Source organism: Arachis hypogaea, chromosome 13, assembly GCF_003086295.3.
Source record: "Arachis hypogaea cultivar Tifrunner chromosome 13, arahy.Tifrunner.gnm2.J5K5, whole genome shotgun sequence".
Classification (NCBI taxonomy): Eukaryota; Viridiplantae; Streptophyta; class Magnoliopsida; order Fabales; family Fabaceae; genus Arachis; species Arachis hypogaea.
Window position 1 is genome coordinate 122457250 of NC_092048.1, and position 15903 is coordinate 122473152.

Here is a 15903-nt window from a genome sequence, read left to right on the forward strand (position 1 = left end):
GTCTTCGTTCTGTTGTCTCATTTATGATTATATTGTAGAGACCTTCCTTAACTGTCTCTACTCTTATCTCTGGGCTGGTCTCCTATTCTGTTTTCTGCACATTTTCTGACCCTTCTACTCCTTCTTCTTCTGATGACATGGAGTCATCTTCCAAATTATTTTTTGTTGGTCCATTCTTTACAGTTTGTGTAAACGATCTTTGTCTAACCTGGTCCTTCTTTCCACCTAAGTCTTCGACCATCCACTCCTCTTCCCTGGGAGTAAGTAGTTGAACCCCTGTAAAGCCTCCTTCATTTGTTCTTACTTTTTTCTTCTTCCTTGCAGGGTTTCTCTTTCCTTCATCGCTGGAGGATGCTCTTGGGTAGCTCCTCCTGGATCTCCAGGGTCGCCGGTGCCGGACATCAAGAACGAAATGGAAAAAGCACTCACACACAAACTCACTTCGGATAGAAAAACTAGCCGTTGCTCTATTTTTTTAAATAAATAAATGAAGAGGATCCATTCCCTATTAGTATCCAATTTAGTCAGCCCAATAACTTTATGCGTTTTGGTGTGAAGTCTTAATATTTAAAATAATTTTTTTTGTGTTTGTAACAAAAATTAAAACAAGCAAGAACACAACACCAAAAAATTACACCGCAGAATTTTTTAACAAAATTTGCTTGAAATTATCACGTGGTTGAATTCACATCGGTTGAGAATAAATATTCTTAATCTTTATTTTAGTTAGACAATCAATAACAACATTGATTTATCTTTTAACGCAAATGAATAACATTTTTGAGTTCTTACTTAACAATTTTATAATCTTTTTGATAATATTCATATTATCATCTATAACATAATTGATAATATTTTTCAACAAAAATACACTTTTATAAAATCAGGTTCACAAATTAGAGAATCACAACCAACTTCTCACGCAATCATAAGACCATTTCAGACTGCCAATAGTTCATTCCTAAAAACTGAATCAAACGATAGATGTCCTGAACTAACTAACACTCAGATGCCATAATAATCACAGATAATGCACCCAAAGTCCATTACAAGAGAGTCCGGGAGAACATTAGCATCACAGTGACCTTAAGGACATTTTGGGGAGGTGGCTTCCAAAAAAATTCTGTAATGCATAATCCAAAAAATTTCTATCCTATTTCACCCTTTTCAACTCATTCGCCAAGGCTCTCGCAAGGCAAGAAATTTTTCTCTTAGGCCATGGTTCATTCAGGTTGAAAAAATTATTATATTTATTTCGCTAAATCTACCAAATCTCAACAGTTTTTACTTTCTCTTTACTATTAATGACGCTAGTAATCCAGGATCGAAAATCAGAAATATTAGCACATTCAACAATAGAAAGATCTAAAGAATTTCATATATCACGAGCAGTGAAATAATTTCGAAGGCAATATAACACAGATTCAAGATTATTACCACATTTATTACAAAGGTCACTCACCGCTAAACCCCTTTTATGATGGAAGACATTAGTGGGAATGGTATCATGAAGCGCAAGCCAAAAGAAAAATTTGACCTTTTTTGAAATGAAAAACTTCCATAGCCGCATCTAATTCCCGTCATCTTTCCATTGAAATTTAATATGTGCAAACCAATTGTACCAGCTTTTGGTAGTATATCCTTTCAAAGCAGTCAGTTTTCAAATCCAACCCCATTTGTTCACGCTCCTTTCAGGAGGAGGAATAGTACCCCAAAAGGATTTAATATCTTTGGAAATTAGAGTAGACAAGTTTCTAAAATTTCAAGTTTCATCATAGTAAACATTATCTAACTTGAACAATAAATCAGAAACATGAACAAACAGGAGAAAATTTGTAAGAATACCTAAAAGACTCCAAGGATCATACCACAAAGATTGAAGAAAACTCCCGGTATATCATCCAAGACCCTTTTTGATAGTTATATAGAATTTGGAGATGTTTTTCCACACAAAATTAAGAACCATATTTAGTCGATCCCCAATTCCTGTTTTGCTTCAAATATTTATGAAAAAGAAGTTGCACCCACAACCACTCCTTGTGCTTCATCAACATTTGCCAAATCAATTTACCAATAAGCGCCATATTAGTATTGCGAATCTCTAACTTTAAACCTTCCTAGATTCTTGTGAGCCACAACTTTCTCTCACTTTACTAAAGAAAGACCTCTGCCATCCGCATTACCTTTCCACAAGAATTGACGCATCATGAAGTCAATCTTGTCATGATAAGAAGGAAAAAGGAAAGTTTGCATTATTTGATAGACCGAAATTGAAGATAGAACCGATTTTACCAAACACAATCTCTCGACCTTGTTTAGCATGCGTCCTTTTCAACTAGCCAATCTAGCACAAATTTTCTTAATTGCCTTTTGAACCATCTTTCGTGCAGCTCTATCATGATCAATATTCATTTCCCAAATATCTTTTCAAATGTTGAGTAAAGTGAATGCTGGACACACTAGATAAAATATCCTTCCTTCTCTGAGAAATATTTTTAGAACATTGAGCTTTCGACTTAGATAAATTCACCTTAAACCCATATGCCTTTGTAAAGATGTTCAAAGTTTCCATAACTATTTCAACTTGATTATTGGTGGTCTTACAAAAGAGAAACAAATTGTCAGTAAACATAAGATGAGATACTCTAGACCCTCCTTTAGAAACAGCGATCGAAATTCAAGAACCACTAGAGACAAGGTGAGAAATAAGACAAGCAAGTCTTTCCATGTAAATAACAAAAAGGTATGGCGACATTGAATCTCCTTGTCTCAGACTTCTTAGAGGCTTAAAATTTTGAAGCTTTTTCCCATTTCTTAGAATGGACAAGGAAGAAGAGTAGACACAACACATGATAAGTCTGACAGCTGAAAATCCAAAACTCTTCAAAGAATGTTTTAAAAAACGCCAATCAATTCTATTGTAAGTTTTCTCAAGATCAATCTTAAAAGAAATTATTCTATTTTTGGACTTTGTTTTCCGCATGAAATGAAGAATTTCTTGAGCAATAATAATGTTCTCACTAATTTCTCTTTCAAAAATAAATCCGTCTTGCAATGGGCCAATCACCTCAGAAGTCAGAAAGAAACGAGTCAAATCGGTTCATCAAAACTTTAGTGACAATTTTATAGATAACATTACATAAGCTAATTTGCCTAAAATCCTTCGTATTCGTCAGATTATCCATCTTTAAAATAAGAACAATTAAAAGCTCAAAAAAATTATCATTAATATAACTTCCTACAAAAGTTTGCCTCACAATCTTTCACACATCGATCCTCACTACATCCCAATATCTTAAACAGTTTATTCTATAAGAATAATGTTAAGAAATTAATATTAATTACAGTCTATTTTAATTAATATTATACTAAATTATTAAATAAATTGAATATAAAATATATTTTTTGTTAAATTTAACTTTTATTTTTTTGAATTTTAATTAAATTTTAAATATTTTTATTTTTAAAAATTTTAAATATCTTTTTATATTAAATATTAACTATAATGTTCATTATGTAATGTTGGCTCCTAAAGTTCTCTAAATCTAAAATTGCCTTTATAAATTAAAAAGATTTAGGGTGTGTTTGGCAAACGCGTTGAGGAGGAAAGAAGCACGTTTGAGTCTCTTGAAAGTTTCACTTTTGTGTTTGGCAACTTTTATTCTTCTGAACGCAGAAGTGATTCTGCCTTTAAACGTAAGTTCAGGAGAAGCTAAAATTTGTAGCTTTCTGCGTTTCACGTTCATGGTGGCTGATTATCTTAGAAAATTAGATGGAAATTTTATTTCTTTTTTACCAATCATATCCTTCATCTTCTTCTATACAAAGGATACTAGTAACTATTACCATCACAGTTTTCTATAGTTCTTCCTACTTGTTCTTAGTTCCAATCTTTTTTCATCAAAATGGTTCAAATATGTTTCAATCACTAGCAAAGTGAATATTTTAATTTTTTTTATTATTTTTAGTACTAACTTTCATATTTTAATTTTTATATTTTTTATTGTATTTTATATTTATAGAATAAATATTTTTATATTATTTGTGTAGTATTCTAATTTATCATGTTATATTTTTATATGAGTTTTTTTTATCATTTACTATATTATTTTTTATATGTATATTTTTTATGAAATTTTTTTATTTTTGTTTGACTTTGTTCATGTGATTTTTATTTATTTTATTGTATTTTTTTTATTCATTGACAAATGTTGTTGATTTTTTTATTATGCTCTAATTTTTAGATATTTTGTTAATTTTATGATATTTTTATTATTATTTGTTCATATGAATTCTTTTTTTTTTTCTATCCTCATTTACTGCATTGTATTTATATTGTGTATGAAATTTTTTTATTTTTTATTTAATTTTATTCATATGAATTTTATTTACCTTTTATTGTATTTTTTTTGTTCATATGATATATGTTGTTGGTTTTATGATATTTTTATTATTTCTTATCTGTATCAATTTTTTTTTATTTTTGATGTATTTTATTTTTGTTTTGTATTAATTTTTTTATTTTTTATTCTGATTTTATAAAATTTGTAATTGTAATTATTATATACTACATCTATTATCAAAATTTTATAATATAAATTATGATCTTATAAAAAAAAAGACAAAATAAATAAAAACTAATTATAAGTAACAATAGAGTCATAGATAATGAAAAATAGTTGATACAATAAAGGAAATGGATTATAGTCCAAAATAATACTAAATTAAAGAGTACTGACCGTACTAAAAAAAATTATAGAATATTTTTTTTTGTTTAATATTATAAAATTTATAGTACTCTTTTCCATATTTTTATTTTTTATTGTATTTATTTTATTTATATGATAAATATTTTTTATATTATTTTTGTTAGCGTTTTGATTTTGCATGTATATAAAAAAATTTATTTAAATTGATGTCTCTTTTGGTAATTTTTCATCTAAAAGTGATTTTGAGTAGTATAATCCAAACAACATTTATTTTACTATAATCAATTTTGATATAAAGATTGCCAAACATAAATCACGTTAACACAAACTTACTTTTCATCAAAATCAATTTTGCAAAATCAATTTTATGCAAACTCCCGTTTGCAAACTGTAATCCAAACACACACTTAGAAGTTTGCCCCGACGACCCTAACTTCGCAGCAACCTCGTAGAGACGAAAGGGTGGTACCACGTAATTGTATGGACGCTCTCAAAATCCCGTTAATGCTTTAATTTCTCCATTAATCCTTTGCTTCTTTGATGAGGAAAGTAGAGCAAGAAATACGGAGAAGGAGCTTTAGTAGCCTTACTGCATTGGATATTTGGAAGGTTCTTCTATTTACTGTCTTGGATCATCATCATTCTTTAGCTCATTATCAATTTGTTATCTATTTCTATCTGTTTATTTGGATTTGGGACAAGAGGAGATATAGATGCTGGGTTGATGGTTACATGAAAATAATTTTATATCCAAACTTGATCGTTTTGTGAGTTTGAAGCTGCTAGTCATCCATGGAGTCCTTCCACAGTTTCTCTTGCAAGGCCGATAAAAAAAATATTAAGAGTCTTAATTTATTTTTTAAGATATTGACAAATAATAAATTATTATTTTTTAAATAAAAAACAAGTTAAGATTTTCAACTAGACAACATAAGTTATTATTTTTAGTTAATAATTAATTAACAATATTTAAAAATATTAGTTAAAAATATGATAAAAGATTGCTAAGCTAAAAATGTTAGATTGGTGGTTAAATTGTATCTGGTAGACACTATCGTAATTCCATCTATAGAGTAAAATTCACAAATATTTATAGAAATTATTCATCTTCATCCTCCTTCCTCTTGTCTTTAATATAATCATCAATCATCTAGAAATTAAAAGACATCGTATTGCAAATATGGTAAAGGAGATCCTTTCTTCCTTTTTCGTGGTTGCTCCAACATGTGCTTGTTGATGGCATGAAGAAGGAACATGGCGGTGACGCTATGGTTAAAAATTGGAACTCGCTGTAGTGGAAAAAATGCGGAAGAACTTGGTTACATAGGTGTAGCTATTAAGAGTGGCATATCCACTTCAATAAATTTTTTGAAGTTGGAAAATAAACCAGCGTCTAACCTTCATTATACCTGGTCAAAATCTTGAGCATGGAAATTAAACGAACCTTAATTTGATTGTGATATCTTTCATGGGGAAATAAGATTATTTTGAGAAGTCATAATGAAAATTTTCAAAACGCAAAATATAGGTGCGTGCATTAAAAACCCCAAAACTTGTTCATTGGACCAAATCCCATGCCAACTATATTATAGAAAAGTTTTAATGTTATCTTTTATAGAGTCAAAACGATATTTACTCCATAAAATTAAAAAGCAGGCAACGATAAATGTCACGCCAATTTTAATTTTAATATATATTTTAAAAGTAAAACTCAACTAATCAAATTATTCTAGCATGCATGCACAGTTCCAATAATCCCAATCCCTATGGGTAGTGAATCTTATTTGTAGTTTTCTAATTTATTTCTACCACCTAGGTATTCAATTTGGCTGCGTAATTGTTTGCTTGTTATGAAATGGTCCCTACTCTCATAACTTGTGGGTACCATCAATGTCTTTTGGGACCAGCCACCTTACTGCCGCAACAATAACTAGGCCACCCTTTGACATATTATTTGTACTCAATACATGATATTTTAGTTTTATCTTAACTTTATAATACAAAAACAATAGATAGAACAAAATATCATTTAAGCTTTAACCATTATACAGCAATTAATCACACTCATGAGTACTTTTTGAGTTATACCTTAACAAAATAAAAGATATTATAAAAAGTCAATTATCAAAATAATTTTTTTATATATTTTTATATATTATTTATATAAATTTAATAGTTTCTTATATATATATATATATATATATATATATTCAAATATATATCTAATAGAAAACAACTTGATCAGAAAAATAACTACAAATAAAATTCATTATCCACAGGGATATATATATATAGAAAGAGAGATATAGAGTTGATAAGAAATAAAATAAAAATTTTATAATAGAACGACTTGTGTACACCAGATAATTATTTTAATTATAATAACAAAACATAGTTCACAAATTTATTAAACATAATTATTGCTGGCAAAACATTTTATTCTCCCACTTAATAGTTACTACGTACTAAGTTGGTGTACACCAGAATATTACACATAGATTATAATGGCAATGAAGCTAGTAATTAGAAGGCTTGCCAGCAATGAACCATGGGATGAAACCTTGGAGAGTCGAGACATCAGCTCTATAATGTTTTTGTGTGAATTCATACAAATCAGACCATGTGAAATCTGGGTACTTCCTTTCTTCATCGCTGCTACATAGCTTTTTTGTTGGTTTCACTGTTTTGTCTTCTTTTGGGTTCACAAAATAAACCAATGACTTCCTCTCCACCTCTCTGTTTACCAATGCCCTGTGTAGACAACTCTTGTATTTCCCATTTGACAATGCCTACTCACACAATCCAATAATACATTATCATTTTATTCATTTATATATATGAAATTAAGAGTGCATATTATTTTTTTTCATTTATTGCTTTGCGACAAATGCATGCATTCGGTGCTTGTCTCATCACAAGTCATTTCACTTGCATGTGATAAATGAAGACATTATCTATACCAAGAGAGAAAAGTAAAGGGAAGCAAAAAAGAAAAGAACCTATTGAATGTTCTAATTTTAACTGGTTTTCCATATTTAGAAGTTACCATATATGTAGGAACAACAAATAAATATAAGAAATATTTATTGCTGAAATTTAAAGTATATTTTACTTCTTTTTGAACGATGAGGATGCAATTTTTAAATCAATTTTAGTATTAATAAAAAAGCTTTTTATTAATACTAAATATTTCTTAAAAAAATCAATTGCATGCATATAATTACGCATAGTCTATGAGCGACTACATTATTGAGTCCTCTTACTCAAACATATAGTACTCTACAACCTACAGTATAATAAAGATTGACCGTATTATTGTTATGATTATGATACTGTAATGAGGTAATAGCAAAGAAAAATGATGAAATTAGTAAAGTAACATACCATAAAAGTGTCACCAATATTAATGACAAATGCATCAAGTCTTGGTCGAACAGCAAACCATTTGTTGTCAAGATAAACTTCTAAGCCACCAACTTGGTCTTGATGAAGAACAGTCAATGAAGTTGGATCACTGTGCGGACCAGTCCCAAGTGTGAGGCTTGAGTTGTTGCAAGGAGGGTAAGAGTTGCATCTCATTATTGACTCACCATCTTCAAAAAATGTCTTAAAATACAAACGATCAAGGCCAAGACTAATGGCCAAAAGCTCCATGATTGCAAAAGACAACTCCTTCATTGCGTCACAGTATTTCTGATACACGATCCTATACCAAAATGAGATGCAATTAACATTATTTAAGAAATAGTATTTGTTGAATAATCTAGATAATACTCTTGTTGCTAGAGAGACTATGATGAATTATTGGTCGTGTATTGTATTGGATTCGAACGAGACAAAGATGACATCATTAATTTAAAAACAACGGGTTGTCCTTGTAATTTTTTACACCTTTTTGCGGGTCCTCTTGACAAAACTAGGATAATACGCTTTTTTTAAGCCCTGAAAGCTAATTTAAATAATCTACATCAACTAAGTCTGACCTAAGTTATAAATCAAACGGGCTTAATTTAAATAATCTTTCATGTCCTTTGGTTTCCATTAAAAGATAGATATTTACCAAAATTCTCTTAATTATTTTTTTTACATCTTCTTAATTGTTTGAAAAGATAGATATCTATTGTTTGAAAACTAAAATGAATATAAAATATATATTGATATACACATCATAGTTTGGTATGCTAAATCTTTATTCTTAGCATATATTATAGTTTTGTTTGTTAAGACCAAATTAAAAAATAATTCTAATTAATTAATTAAACAGATAAATTAAGTACAAATTAAAAATAAATTAAACTACACATTTATTTATCTACAAATATATTAGTAATTATTTTAATAGTTATTTCAATATATAAATAGTATTTTTGAAAAATAATTTAAAAAATTCTTATTATTATTAATTTTAAAATAATTAAACCGATTAATGCAAAACTTATTATTAGTATGCATGGATTAAGAAATTATATACAGCATACCCAGAGCTACGAAGATCCTGACCGAAGAGAGAAATGAAGTAGTGAAGAATCTGCGAGTGAGAGGGATCGATGTGAGCATATTTGAAAGAGAAGCACTCCTTCCATGGCAACTTGCTTGAATATCGATCTGCATGTGCTCCGGAGTAGCCGGACACAGCACCGGGCTGCCTTCGAGCAGCTAATTTCCGCTCCAGAGGAAGCCCAAATATGGTGTCAACCTCTTGGTAAGCGGCATCGATTAACTCCTGATCGACGCCATGGTTAGTTACTTGGAAGAAACCGTGCTTGACACAAGCCTCCCTCACGAGCTGGGCTGCGTGAGCTATGGCTTCGTGGTCCTCGCTCTTGAGGACTGCCAAGTCGACGAGAGGCTCGTTGAGCTCCTCGTCTGCAGTGATAATTAAATCGTTAGATGGCCAGAGGAATTCTTTGGGGATTTCCGACGCATTTCGCATCATGGTTGAGTCGAAAATAAGAGCTCCATTTTCGTCTTTTAGAACCTTGGGTGGCTGAGCGTGTCCGAGGGTTGGCGTTGCTGATTCCATTGGGTTGGGAATTAGGAATTGAAACTCGGAAAGAGGTATAAAGACTAGAAAGAGAAAATGACAAATGTAGGTATTGCAGAAAGAAGTCTATAAACACACGTATATATAGAGATATTCTAGCGGGAGATAATTATTTTCCTTTTGCTATGTAGGAATTAATTTTTAACCAGTGAATAATTTTATTTATTTTAGACGTAAATATTTATGGGACTGTATATTATAAAATTTTATTTATGGGACTATATATCATAAAATTTTATTTAAAATTTAATATGAGATTTTTTACTTCAATATTTATTTTATTTTAATTTAAATTTTAATTATTTTTTAATTATTTCTAAAGTTAAACAAAATTGTGAATGAGAAATTTAAAAATTTTGTACATTTAGATTGAAGAAAAGAACTTACCTTAAATTGATCTAGATATATTTTTTACCAAATGAATATGAAGATAATAAAAAAATAAAATAATAAAATATAGAAGTACAATTGAGTACATCTAATTGATTTGAGTATATTTTGATTGAATTTTTGTTACAACGCTACAATAATAAATATTATAACATTTATTTAATAAATTTAATAGATTATAAAAATAGCAGTATATCACTTTTTTTTTTCAAAATGATTCAGTCTCTAGTATTTTAAAAATAAATTTAATACAAATTCTAATTTCGAATTATTTCAATGTAAAGGTAAAAAATAATATTTAAAGTTGATTCATTCGAGTGGATCTCTTATAATTTATAATTTAATATGCATAATTAAAGTTTTATTATTTAAAATAAATAAAATAATTTAAAAAAAATAGTTAATATTAGTAAAAAAAATAGTTTTCTAGTTTCACTTTTTCTGTATATAGCTTTTTCTTTTTTATTTATATTCTTTCATCTTTCATGTTTTATATTTTTAAAGATTTGAAATTTTGTATTTTAAGTGTACATAATTATTATTAATAATTGATTTTAAATTTTTATTGTAAAAAATAAGCCAAAAACAATAAATTTTATATATTTTTTTGATAAAAATTATTTTATAATTTTAATAAGTCTAAAACACAAATTAATTAAGAGGAAGTCTATAAGCCAATTTTCCATAATCAACTTTAATCAAATCTTTTTAAATAATTTTTTTATACTTATTCTTTTATCTGTATTTATCAAAATTTGGCTTTAATTTTAAACACATATATTATTAATTACTCTTGTGACTTTCAATAAAATCATCTTATTTTCAGAGATTTGTTCGGGATGTGATTTTAGATATTTTTTGGAATGATAATATAAATTAAAAATAAAATAAAAAATAGTTAATATTATAAATAATTAATTCTATCTCTTTACACTATTAATTAAACTCTTTTCCAACTTTCAACTTTTTTTTTCAACTCTAGTTATTTATTATAAAAATTTATGCTAATTCCAAAAAAATGAGTCAATCTGTGCAGACAAAATAAGAATACATATTATATTTTAGACTTATGAGACCAGAATTATAATATAAAATAAATGTTATTTACTGGCATTTCTTAAAATTAAATAGAAAGTTAATAGTTCGCTTAGCATAAAATTCTAAGAGAAAGATAAATCAAATACTTTTGCTAACATTATGATCTATCCGGTTTATATAAAAATTAATTTGAAGAAAATGAAATCTTAAAACAACATTTATTTTGGGTGATCTTTTATTTACTTGTAAAACAAGCTGAAAAGGTGTATAAATTACTCTTCTCATATTAAGTGTCTTTTTATTTTTGTTATACAAATTAAGTATTATTTTCTAATTTTAAGAAAAATTGTTAATTAGTTTTTATTTATTATATCATCTATTATTAAATAGAAAAAATTTAAAAAGTAAATAATTAATGGAGAGTGAAAATAATACTAAAGATATTTTTTATTACTGATTTGTTTGGTAAACCTTAATGATTATTTTAATAGTTATGCGTGCATAACTAAAGAGACATTTAATATAAAATGGAAGGAGTAAATTGTATGTTAGTTATCATGAGCTCCGATCTAAACTAAAGGATACATATTAAAGGTAATATTTATAAAAAAAAATTTAATTTTGTATTTTGATAAAGACTCAACTTTATATTTTTTAATAAAAATTTTTATAATAACTTTAACTTGTATTGGACATGTATTAGCTAAATTCAATAGTTAAATTTAAGAGGAAAGTGTAGATAAGTTTTTGCTTTTGAAAAAAAAAAATAGAATAAGAAAACAAGCAAGTTTTTGCTTTTTTTTTTTTTAAATAGGCTAGGAAGTGACTTGTTTTTACCAAAAAAAAAGTGAACATTTATTATTAGTAGTATTTATAATCATCAATGTTTTATAAATTTTTTAAAAAGACAATCTAATGTTTTACTATTAAATAAATAAATTAAACTAATATATATTCACAAAAACACATTATAAAATATTACCTTAGCTTCAATTAAATATAAAATATTTATATTTAAATACCGAATATTTTTTTAACTATTAACATTATTATCTTTTTAACTAAAAATATTAATTTATTATTTAGAATATTACTTAACACATATTATCAAAATGTAAAATCACTAATTAATTAGTTATTTAGAAATAATTATATAATATAATTTCTTTTATCCAAATAAGTACTACCACGGTCATAATTTCATTAAAAAATATTTATAAATTTGTCATATTCAAATATTTCCTTTTTCACATACAAACTATTTTCATGCTTTTGTTCTTACTTCTAAAGAAATATTTTTATTAACAGCCAAAAAATGAATTTATAGAAATATGTAAAAAAAAAAAGAAAAAAGAAAAGAAGATATAGATATGGTGTTGTTGTAAATGTTAAGAAGAGAGTCAGGGGCTAGGACAAGCAGAGACACCCATTAAATTGCTTTGGTCTCTTTCTGATTCTGAAGACAAATATTGAAGATAAAGATTTCTTTGCAGCAAGCAGTATACTCAATCCATTGTTTCTCCCTTTTGTTGTCTCATCTATGCATTAGGGTTAAATTGTATATTCCTCAAGGGTCCCATTTCAGATTCTTATCTATACAATAGTTGTTAACCTGTTATTACTTATTTTATCTCCATCCTAATGTATTAATTTTCCAAAATGACAAATGGTTTAGAATGGAAAAAGTAAAAGGTATTCTTATTATTTTATAAATTAAAAAATCGAAAATATTTGATAACAAAAAAAATAAATAAAAAATAGTTAGACTTTATTTTATTTAATATTTATTAATTAATATAAATATTAAATAAAATAAATTATAATTATTTTTGTTTATTTAATATTATCAAAAAAAATATAAAAAAATTTGCTAACGGATAAAGTTTGTAATGAATTTCACTCTACGAATAAACACGTTAAATGAATTGGTAAATTACAAGCCGCTGAATATTGCAACTTCCAATTAATCAACACTCTCCAAATAATCTAATCCCAATACATGTTTCTATTTCCACAGTTGAGAGTAATGTTTTTTAATGGTTTTTCTCTAAATCCCGATAGTAAGGTACATTCGAATAGAATCGTTTTCAGTTTAAAATTCAACGGATCTCGTAAATTAATTTCGTTGATGTGAGTGATAGTGACATTTAGATGAGCATGGCACAGACGTGGAGATGGGACTTGGGAGAACTAACAATGATCTTCCTTCCCCATGTATGACTAATACTAACGGCGCATTGAACCTAAATTTGACCAAATTCAATTTCCGGATTCCAATTTGCTTCGTTTGAATTAGGGAGGGGTTTTAAAGGCAGGTCTATTTTGATTCGATCGAAAAGCGGTTCCAAATAAATTAGATTAAATTGAGTTAATTCAATACAAAAATAGTATGCGAAGATTTTTTTTTTTATTTTGATAATTTTTAATAAATAAAAAAAATAAAAAAAATTATGTACTCTTTATATATTTTTATTATAATGAATTATCATTAATATTAAACTAATAAAAAAATAATCTAAATAACAGTAAATATAAATTTATAAATGTTATATATTAAAATAATAAAATTTTATTTTTAAAACTTAAATTTTATTTGTTATATCGTATTCATATCAAAATAAATAATTTTAAAATAAAATTAAATAATATCGTATAATATAAAAAATATTAATTAAAATATAAAATATAATATTTTTTTTGGTGACTAAAATATAAAATATAATATAATATTATTAATTTTACTCTAAAATATATTTTTATAATAAAAAGCGATTTCAGATCGAGAGATCTAAAACCTAACTAGAACTCGACCCGAAAATAACAATAAATAAAAATAATAAATTTAAATCCGACAAAATAAATCGTGAATCTAAATCTTAAACATTCTTAATTTCAATAATAAGATATTGGGTCTAATTATGTGCTGATAAGAGCACAAATTAAAGTTATTATAGGTAAAAAAATTTTAATTTTTTATTTTAATAAATATAATAATTATATTAAAAATTAAATTTTATATATTTTTTAAAATATTATTTTATTAATAATTTTAATATATAGCTTTTATTAATAATTTTTTAATTGTTTCGTTGAAAGAAAGTAGAAAAAAATTAAATAAATTTTTATTTTTTTCAGATATATTTAGATGAATAAAAAATAAAAAAAACATTATAAAAAATAATTTTACTCTTGTATGATAGAATATATTAAAAAAAAAAATAATATTAAAATAAGATGATAGGTCAAATTTTCCATTATTTTTTCATCCAACATTAGAGGAAAAAATTTTTTGATAGGTTCCACTAATTCTTTTATACTTATTTAACTTTTTCTTTTTAATTTTTCTCTTCGATTAATTATTTTTCTTTCAGTTAATTATTTTTTCTTTCAATTTTTTTTCCATTTTCTTTCTTTCTATTTTCTTCTTAAACAAACAAAAAAGAATAAATTCTCTCAATATTATTCTCCTCCATTTTTTAATTTGGTGCTATTACTATCCTTTTTTTTCTTTTTCTTTTAACTTAAAATTAAACGTATGAATACGAATTTTGTTAATAAATACTTTAAAAATTTTACTCAAGTTTTTTTATTTAACGCTTTTTAACTTCTTATCATTTTAGATAAAAAGTAACTCATGACCTCATAGTTGGTCCTCATACAATAAGGAGATGAACTCAAAACAATGTAATCTCATATTATATATACTTTTTTAAATATGTACACTCATATATGATCTTTAATTTAGTATTTTTCGTGATTCGTACTAACTTGAACATCAATTTTTTTTTAACTATACTCCTATTATAGGAATAACAAATTCAAAACATTAGAAACTCATAATAAGATATCACAACAATTTCATGTCTTCAGCCTACTTTTTTTATAATTTTTTTTTACGTAACTCTCGACTCAAAAGGTCATAAATTACATATATACACGCCAATTATAAAATTTTAATAATGAATATACAAATTTTAAATTTTAATGTATTTATTAAAATAAAAATTCAAAATTTTTTATTATTAATAATAATTTGAATATGTATCTTTAAAATAGATAATAGCTAAACCCATATATATACCCGCTATAAAAATATTCAGATTTCAAATTTTTTCGTCATTTATTTTCTATTTTCAAATTTTATGTAGACCTTTTAATTATGCTCGTTGAATGTGTGGAATAGTATAATTAAATAAAAAAAATACACTAGAGCAATCAAAAGTACATATAGTTAATTAACACATAAATATATCATTATTTGGCGAATGTTAATACGCTCCAAAAATATAAGGAGTGTTATACTTATATTAGATTCTAAAATTTAAATATTAAATTTTAAATTTTAAATTATATATTTTAAATCTGAATCATTGAGATGAAATATAATAAAAAAAAGCACTCCTTACTTAATTAGTAAGTGTTTAAGAATGATAGCATTGCAACATGATTCAGCTCTTTTTAAGTTTATTTTAGTTCAATTCATTTTATTAAACAGGCTAGACTTGAATTTTTTATAAAACTCATTAATTAAAAAAAAAAGCCATCATAGATTTTAAAATAAATTTATTAAGTTAATTCGTCAAAATATTATTTTTATAAAAATAAATTATTCTTATAAATTTTTAACTATTTGCTCATAAAAAATAAAAAAATAATAATTAATACTAATTAAGATTGTAATCTTTTTTTTCGTTGAAATAAAAAATTTATGTTTATAAATTA

General features: G+C 25.9%; 1 protein-coding gene across 1 annotated transcript; it reads right to left on the reverse strand.

Annotated features, from left to right (window-relative positions):
- Positions 1-7026: 7026 nt before the first annotated feature.
- LOC112733062 (gibberellin 20 oxidase 1-D) lies at positions 7027-9814 on the reverse strand. The gene is made up of 3 exons (XM_025781923.3): positions 9188-9814; positions 8094-8415; positions 7027-7498 (listed from the first exon to the last, which is right to left on the reverse strand). Exons 1-3 carry the CDS (start codon positions 9730-9732, stop codon positions 7226-7228), a joined length of 1140 nt encoding a protein of 379 aa, XP_025637708.1. The 5' UTR covers positions 9733-9814; the 3' UTR covers positions 7027-7225.
- Between the last annotated feature and the right edge of the window lie 6089 nt (positions 9815-15903).

Bases quoted from the DNA above. Each gene is read 5' to 3' on its own strand.
- LOC112733062 (XM_025781923.3), bottom strand. From the start codon at position 9,732: ATGGAATCAGCAACGCCAACCCTCGGACACGCTCAGCCACCCAAGGTT. The intron at 8,416-9,187 runs GTATGCTGTATA...ATTTTGGTATAG, and splicing joins CAGGATCTTCGTAGCTCTGG to GATCGTGTATCAGAAATACT. The intron at 7,499-8,093 runs GTATGTTACTTT...TTGTGTGAGTAG, and splicing joins ATATTGGTGACACTTTTATG to GCATTGTCAAATGGGAAATA.